Below are 8,772 nucleotides of genomic sequence, written 5' to 3'. Positions count from 1 at the left end.
CTTTTTTATATAGTATTTTTGATAAGGTATTGACCTGAGTTCAAGATGAGCTCTTGAGTTCTAGTTTCCAGATTCAATTCTCTTTTCCCATAGACACATGTAACACAAGCCGTATGGAAAATTGTCTGCCAAGATCACTTGAATAAATAATGAAAGCAATTGCAATCTTTTTTACAACCAACAGAGTTCAGTGTTGTCTAAGAAACTAAAAAGGACTTCCTTGTGAAGAACAGAAGTACCTAAAAATGTTATGGATGAAAACATTAATGCAGGGGTTTCCATTTTTTTCATATATTTCTCTTGTTACGTGATGCAGCTTTCCTTACAACAGGGAGTGCTTATTAATAATGTTGTATTGCTGACAAGACAATAGATCGCTGTTCAAATATATGCAAATGACTTTAATAAGCAAGCCATTTCACAAATGGAGTGATAATCCTGAATGTGTTCATTATTTAGGAAGGGTAACCTGGGGGTGGAGCATTTATTTTCCATTGGACCTCTACAGTAAACCCCTTGTTCGAAAAACATCTTGGTATCCCTGAACAAGTACATAATCATGCCATAACATACAGTGGTACCACAAATGTTATCCGTTTACTACCAATTCAGAACGACTGGTGGATAGAAACTTGATGGATAGAAACAGTGCAAAGAGGCCATACGTAGCTGTTTAACAATCCTGTGTATACGTTTGAATGTGGTATGTGTGTTAATAACAAAGATCAGTTTAATACGGGTCACAACAGATATAACTTATTTATTTTATCATGGCTGAGATGTAATCTCTATCTTAGCAACAAACACTACTCTCCAAAGGTATCAATTATTATAACAGTGTTGTGGATGCTTTGAGCTTTCCAGTGTGGTTCTTGAAAGCAGTTATGTTGTGTGGATGGTGCCTAATTGTTTAATTCAGTATTTTATTAAAGTGTTAATAAACAGGCTGTAGGGTTTAAAACACAACGCATTACTATCCCTAGATTTAGATATTGTGAAAAGTGTTGAATTTAAATCAAGGGAAGTAATGTTAAAACTTTACAATGCATTAGTAAGACCTCACCTAGAATATTGTGTTCAGTTCTGGTCACCTCGTTACAAAAAGGATATTGCTGCTCTAGAAAGATTGCAAAGAAGAGCGACCAGAATTATCCCGGGTTTAAAAGGCATGTCGTATGCAGACAGGCTAAAATAACTGAATCTATTCAGTCTTGAACAAAGACTACGCGGTGATTTGATTCAAGCATTCAAAATTCTAAAAGGTATTGACAATGTTGACCCAGGGGACTTTTTCGACCTAAAAAAAGAAACAAGGACCAGGGGTCACAAATGGAGATTAGATAAAGGGGCATTCAGAACAGAAAATAGGAGGCACTTTTTTACACAGAGAATTGTGAGGGTCTGGAACCAACTCCCCAGTAATGTTGTTGAAGCTGACACCCTGGGATCCTTCAAGAAGCTGCTTGATGAGATTCTGGGATCAATAAGCTACTAACAACCAAACAAGCAAGATGGGCCGAATGGCCTCCTCTCGTTTGTAAACTTTCTTATGTTCAAGAAGCTTATTTCTGCTTTGTTGTACATATTCCTACAATATATATATATATATATATATATATATATATATATATATATATATATATATATATATATATATATTTCAATATAATCACAATCGTTTTGATATTTAGATTAACATATCCCTGGTCATAGATCAGTTTTGACCAGTTATGCATCGGGTCTTCCAGTCAAAATGTCTTCTGAATTCACAACATCAGCTTAAAAAATGCAACCTGTTCAATCAGAAACATTTCATTGGTTCCTGACATCTCAAAATTCAGCATTTTTATTGGTTAATTTGTCCATCATCTTTGCCAGGATCTTCCCGGCTCTCTCCTCAACAGGTTCAGGAGGGGCAGAAACATGTTTATGAATATTATTATTATTATTTAGTCATTTAGCAGACACTTTTATCCAAAGCGACTTACAGAGACTAGGGGGTGAACTATGCATCTGCTGCTGCTGCAGAGTCACTTACAATAGGAGATCAGTTTTAAATCTCATCCGAAGGACAGAGCACAAGGAGGTTAAGTGGCTTGCTCAGGGTCACACACAGTGAGTCAGTGGCTGAGCTGGGAACCTCCTGGTAACAAGCCCCTTTCTTTAACCACTGGATCACTAAGCATGATAAGCCCCATACAATGGCAATAAATAAATCACATTTTGAGTACAAACATAAATACGAATATGGTTGGAGGTACGTCCCCTGTACATCTTTCATCTTCACTCTTATCGGGCGGGGGTCTGTAAAGCGGAAGTTGGGATTATACAGTGATTGTCATGCTTGTTCATAAACCTGATCTCACCCCTTTGAAACTGTGCTAGAGTAAGCAGGTTGGACAGATGAACAAAATGCTGAGCTTTGTAAGAGGAGTTGGGAACCAGTGAATTGCTTATGATTGAACAGGAAGTGGTCGATGTGACTGTAGAAGACATTTTGACAGGAGGACCCGATGCATACCAATATGAAAAGAACACAACTGACCAAAACTGTCACAGTCGAAAAAATGTTGCCGGAATACATACAACAAAGCAGGAAGCTGGGGAAAGCAATGTGTTGTGTTTTAAACCCTACAGCATTTCAGTAACACTATTAACAGTATATCCAGGCAGCACAATGACTGACTGAATAACTGAAACCACAGAATGTCAATAATGACTCCTAAGGCAGGTATAGATAGTATTGAATGTAGTACTAGTCTAGGCAGTCAAAATTGCAGACATTGGTATCTGTTGTTCAGTTTAATTTATTGGTAAGGACAGTAATCCCTCAGAAAGGTTATTTCAGTCATCAGACAAGAAACAGCAGGGGAAGGATTAGGAAAGACAAACAAGCCCCAAGAGTTAAATCCATATAAATTCTGGAGAAAAGCATGTGAAAATGTTGCTTACATTTTTGAGCATCTTCAGTTCAAAGGAACCGATCCCTTAGAAATCATTTGTCATTCAATCAGTTACTGTATCTTCATAAAATATCCACTAGGGGGTGCCCCTTTGTTCCTTTAAACAAGCCTTTCCTGCTGAACTAATTCATTCAGTCAATAGACAAAATTCCAGGTGCAAATGGCAGGCTGACTTCCTTAAAACCCAGAAATAGTACAAAGCCGGATTAAAATCTAGCCTGCAAATTGTAGTTATACTAGACTCGTCTTAGTTAGAAAATAAAAACAGAAAATGTGATTCCCTTACTGTGCAGGTGAAGGATTATAGTCTATATTTAAATGCACTGTCAAGCATAACTTCTCTGATCTGCTGACAGAGTCCTTCCTACTAATGCATGTTTTACAAACACAATGTAGCTTTTATTATCTTTCCCTGCCTAAAGCATTTCAAGTTGCTAGTTCTTTTTGTTGTAATCGTTTATACATTAGGGCTGCAACAATTACATTTTGTAAACCAACTAAAATCAGTAGAACGGCTGAATACTTGCCACAGGAATCCAGCTTCATTTTTAAATAAACAAGACCTTACACCCAATGTAATTAATAGGATAGAGATGTTCAGCTTTACCTGTGCATTCTTTTCACCCACTGTCCATTTGTATGGGCCTATATACTGTGTCAAAACCAGGCCTCTGGAGATTGCTGATTAATATTGATATCAGCTGCAGCACCAGGTGTCTCATCTATCTTCTAGATCAGGGGTGGGCAATCCTGGTCCTGGAGGGCCGGTGTCCCTCCTGGCTTTTGTTCCAACTGTGCTCTAAATTACTTAATTGTACTGATTATTGCCAATTATTGGTCTAATTAAGTAATTTAGAGCACAGTTGGAACAAAAGCCAGGAGGGACACCGGCCCTCCAGGACCAGGATTGCCCACCCCTGTTCTAGATGTATTTACTGTAGTAGTAGACAATGGAAATGTATTAGATCTAATTAATTCATATAATTATATTGTTAAATTGATTACTTCAAAAAAGTATTTAACTTCAGAGACCTGTGACCTCTGACCTAGGAGTTTATGTTGACTCAGAAATGTCTTCATCTAGACAGTGTGGGGAAGCTATGAAAAAAGGCCAACAAGATGCTTGGATATATTGTGAGAAGTGTTGAATTTAAATCAAGGGAAGTAATGTTAAAACTTTACAATGCATTAGTAAGACCTCACCTAGAATATTGTGTTCAGTTCTGGTCACCTCGTTACAAAAAAGATATTGCTGCTCTAGAAAGAGTGCAAAGAAGAGCGACCAGAATTATCCCAGGTTTAAAGGGCATGTCGTATGCAGACAGGCTAAAATAATTGAATCTATTCAGTCTTGAACAAAGAAGACTACTGGGCGATCTGATTCAAACATTCAAAATCCTAAAAGGTATAGACAATGTCGACCCAGGGGACTTTTTTGACCTGAAAAAAGAAACAAGGACCAGGGGTCACAAATGGAGATTAGGTAAAGGGGCATTCAGAACAGAAAATAGGAGGCACTTTTTTACACAGAGAATTGTGAGGGTCTGGAACCAACTCCCCAGTATTGTTGTTGAAGCTGACACCCTGGGATCCTTCAAGAAGCTGCTTGATGAGATTCTGGGATCAATAAGCTACTAACAACCAAACGAGCAAGATGGGCTGAATGGCCCCCTCTCGTTTGTAAACATTCTTATGTTCTTGTGGTGAAATATTAATTGAAGGCTTGTTCAAATGTATTTATTTATTTATTGTTTTAATTCAACCACACTACCCTCAGGTAACAATTTACAATAAATTTGTATTGGATAGCCCCGCACTAAAGTTTTGTCTCATTAACTTTCTTGAGTTTATGTTTCACGTGTCCAGCAGGTGGCAGTGATATAGTGTGTTGTTTTAAACTCACTTGACCACTTTTGAACTGATGCTGAGGAAAAAGAAAAGCAGAAAAATGAAAAATGGTGGTGTCAAAGATTGCGTAACAAGATTTTAAGACAACCACTACAGGTTACAGAAACTACTCAGTGAAGCCTGTAACTGTTGAGGCAGGTTCATCTTGTGACACCCATGAGACCAGCTTAACTTACAGTTCAAACACAGCTCTAGCAGCCAGTTTCTCTTGCATGGCCACAGTCGCATGACTAGAGACTGGAAATCTTCCTCCGTGACAGTCGCATGATTGATGTATGAACCAGCCTTTATAACTTCTGTCACAAAGTGTAAGGCTTCCGTGATCCAACACAATACAGTACGCAAAACACCTGATGGATAGCAGAGGTGCAAAGAGGCAATAAGTGGCTGTATAACAATCCTGTACTTACATGCAGTAGACTGATCAGTTTAATACTGTTTGAAGGTATAAATAATTTTTCTTTTCATGGCTGAGTTCCAATCTGAACCTTAGCAACAAACACTGCCAGCCGCAGGTGTAAATTCTAAATGCACTGTTCTGCACAGCAATATATTTTGTTTTTCTGAACTCTGTTAGTGACCTTGTTTTGTTCAGTTAAAAAATATGTATCTTCAGGGCACTATCGACGCAAGTGGACAATGCTTTGGAAAAATGTGTGACAAAGAGCTTGTGAAATATGACTATCCCTCAAAACTGTAAAGTATTTTAATCCTGTAAATAAAAAACATGGTGGTGCAAAGTCTTCGATCATAGTGAATTTACCGAAATATTTAGCAGAACGGTAGCATTTTACTTTCATAGCACCTTTTGTAAAAATGTTAGCTTAGTTTTTCTCCACACAGTGTAAAACCACTGTGTCCAATTTATCGCAAATGTTTCACTCACAGTAGTTTCTAATTGGAGAAAATATTTTCAACTCGTTTGGCATAGCAGTTTTCAGTGGAATGTTATCTATAAAACGATCATTTAATTGCTGGTTTCTGACTATTTATCTGAACAAACACATCTTGAAAACGGAAAGGGGCTTTCTGGTTCACCAAACAAACTGGATGCATCTAAAAACAAGACTAAATTAGAATGCAAGTTTGTTTGACAGTAAGATAACAACGTCCTACTTCAGTTAACCCCCCTCCAGAGCTAGGCCAGTCTAAACTGGTAAAACTAACTGACAGCTAAACTAAAGGTTATCATTTGCTGTTAAATTGTATCTTTTGAAAGTGGTTCGATTTGATTGCTGTAACTGCTGGGCATGTATAGGACCTTTCATGGACAGATTTAATGAAAATTGTGAATGAGTTTAATTGTATTGCAAATGACATTTAATAGAGAAAAGTGTAAAGAATTGCACGCAGGCAATGCAAATGTGCATTATAAATATCATATGGGAGATACTGAAATTGAAGAAGGGATCTATGAAAAAGACCTAGGAGTTTATGTTGACTCAGAAATGTCTTCATCTAGACAATGTGGGGAAGCTATAAAAAAAGGCAAACAAGATGCTCGGATATATTGTGAGAAGTGTTTTATTTAAATCAAGGGAAGTAATGTTAGAATTTTACAATGCATTAGTAAGACCTCACCTAGAATATTGCGTTCAGTTCTGGTCACCTCGTTACAAAAAGGATATTGCTGCTCTAGAAAGAGTGCAAAGAAGAGCGACCAGAATTATCCCGGGTTTAAAAGGCATGTCTTATGCAGACAGGCTAAAAGAATTGAATGTATTCCATCTTGAACAAAGAAGACTACGGGGTGATCTGATTCAAACATTCAAAATCCTAAAAGGTATAGACAATGTCGACCCAGGGGACTTTTTTGACCTGAAAAAAGAAACAAGGACCAGGTGTCACAAATGGAGATTAGATAAAGGGGCATTCAGAACAGAAAATAGGAGACACTTTTTTACACAGAGAATTGTGAGGGTCTGGAACCAACTCCCCAGTAATGTTGTTGAAGCTGGCATCCTGGAATCCTTCAAGAAGCTGCTTGATGAGATTCTGGGATCAATAAGCTACTAACAACCAAACGAGCAAGATGGGCTGAATGGCCTCCTCTCGTTTGTAAACTTTCTTATGTTCTTAATATCTTATTTATTTTCAATGCATTTACTGCGCATCCTATAATTGCAACATTAACCAGCCTTTACTGTAAACAAAGGCAATCAGATTTGGCTTGATAGTATTTTGTAGTAGTTTCCTCTTAAATGTACAGTTGTATTTAATTTAAATGTATCGGGTAATAATTTGGTACTAGTAATGTACATTAATGAAGACAGCATCTTGAATGATGAGGAGAAGAGCCCAATCCATGATTTTGAAAATATTTAATGGAAACCAAAGGTAAGAAGAGCAGTTGTGTCGCACTTTCATGCAACAAAGAGCTGCCCATCTAGGACCGCGTTCCTGTCCTTGATGAGCGTGCCAGCGATTAAACATACATTTTCCACAGCATCGTTCCATTTCTCTGTGCCCTAAGAAAGAACAAACAAAAAAAACCATTGAATCCCTGATAAGATTAAGTGAAAAAAACATCAACAAAAAAAAACAATAGTAAACATTAGCATGATTAAACATTTAATTAAATATCTGTAGGAAAAAAGGATGCATATTTTACTTCAGCTACTTCCATGGCTCAAATTTCTCCCCACTGCCCTCTACTGTGTTAAAAAAAAAGATTACACAGAAATCTAAACCGCTTCTTATCCCCTTTCCATGGCACAACAAAATCTGTCTCTAAAACCACCTTACAAAATTACACTTAGCTTGCTGACACACAAGATTATTGAATTATTAAAGTTCAAACTTTTCACAATACACGTTCAGGTATTTCCAATAACATCGATGGTAGTTATTTTATTTGGATGAAATGCTGTCACACTGTAGCAGATGATAAATGTTCTAAAACAGAATGTGTTTCAATTGCTAACTATCACTGCTGTATTTGTATCTAGTTGTTTACTTGAATGGCTGAAACCAATCCTTAAACTTCTGAAGATACTAAATTGTTTCCAGACATGATGCTTGCTTCCAAGGTTAATCCTATTGTCAAATCCATGTGTTACAGCTGGTCTCCAAAGAAAATGCACTCGGTCCTTTAACATAATGTCTTCTGTTGCACCCATAAGTTTCAAAGTAATAACATAGTGGCGTCAAATACAGTGTTTTGTAGGAGAAAAGACTTATGTCTTTACCAATTAAAGGCTCCAATTTTAAAGTAATATCTTTACAGCCTTAATAGCATTCTTCTGTGACTATCTGAGAGATTACATTCCTTCTAAGGTCTCACATTTTGGGGAAATTAGATTTTACAGAATGTAAATTCCTAGTTCCAGGAATACAATGTTATGCATAGAGTAACAACTAAACATTAGTTATTAGTGTGTAGTCAACAGCAATAAAAACAACACCGTGTAACATTTTTTTTTTTTTTTTTTTGGTTCCTGGGTAGTAAGTGTTATTTCCTAATTGCTTATGCCTCAAAAGTATAGAAAATGGCTATTATTCCCCACAAATTTTGCTTTTGTGACCAGGACAGTGATATTTTGAAATTCACCTATTTTCCAGAACATTCCAGATAGATTCAGTGCTGAGTAAACTTGGAGTAACTTCTAGAACTTTCTAGTAATATAAATAGTAGTATAAATACAGGGGCCTTAAGCCCACCAGTTCAGTTTAGTTCCAGCTGCCTAAGTGGATACATATCTGCATTTTTCTGAGATGGCATCAAGGTCATAGGAGACTTCAAAATGGTGGCATTCCTGATGGGTTTCTGTGACAGGCTGGCTGCAGGGAGGAACTCAGACCAGAGAGAGAAACATACAGACAGACGGTGATGATGAGAGAAACTGAGTGCGATGGTTGCACTCAGCGTTTAATAACAAATAAATAAAAAGGTTTAACAAAC

General features: G+C 37.1%; 1 protein-coding gene across 1 annotated transcript in view; it reads right to left on the bottom strand.

Moving 5' to 3' along the window:
- Window positions 1–6,458: 6,458 nt before the first annotated feature.
- Window positions 6,459–8,772, bottom strand: part of LOC131709374 (D-ribitol-5-phosphate cytidylyltransferase-like) — a 48,578-nt gene continuing 46,264 nt past the window's right edge. The window contains exon 3 of the mRNA XM_059011885.1: window positions 6,459–7,339. Within this exon, the coding sequence (XP_058867868.1) occupies window positions 7,235–7,339 (105 nt within the window). The 3' untranslated portion in view covers window positions 6,459–7,234. The remainder of the gene's footprint in view (window positions 7,340–8,772) is intronic.

Source organism: Acipenser ruthenus, chromosome 3, assembly GCF_902713425.1.
Source record: "Acipenser ruthenus chromosome 3, fAciRut3.2 maternal haplotype, whole genome shotgun sequence".
Lineage (NCBI taxonomy): Eukaryota > Metazoa > Chordata > Actinopteri > Acipenseriformes > Acipenseridae > Acipenser > Acipenser ruthenus.
The sequence above is the reverse complement of the archived record's forward strand: the minus strand, read 5'-3'. Positions and strand labels throughout refer to the sequence as shown.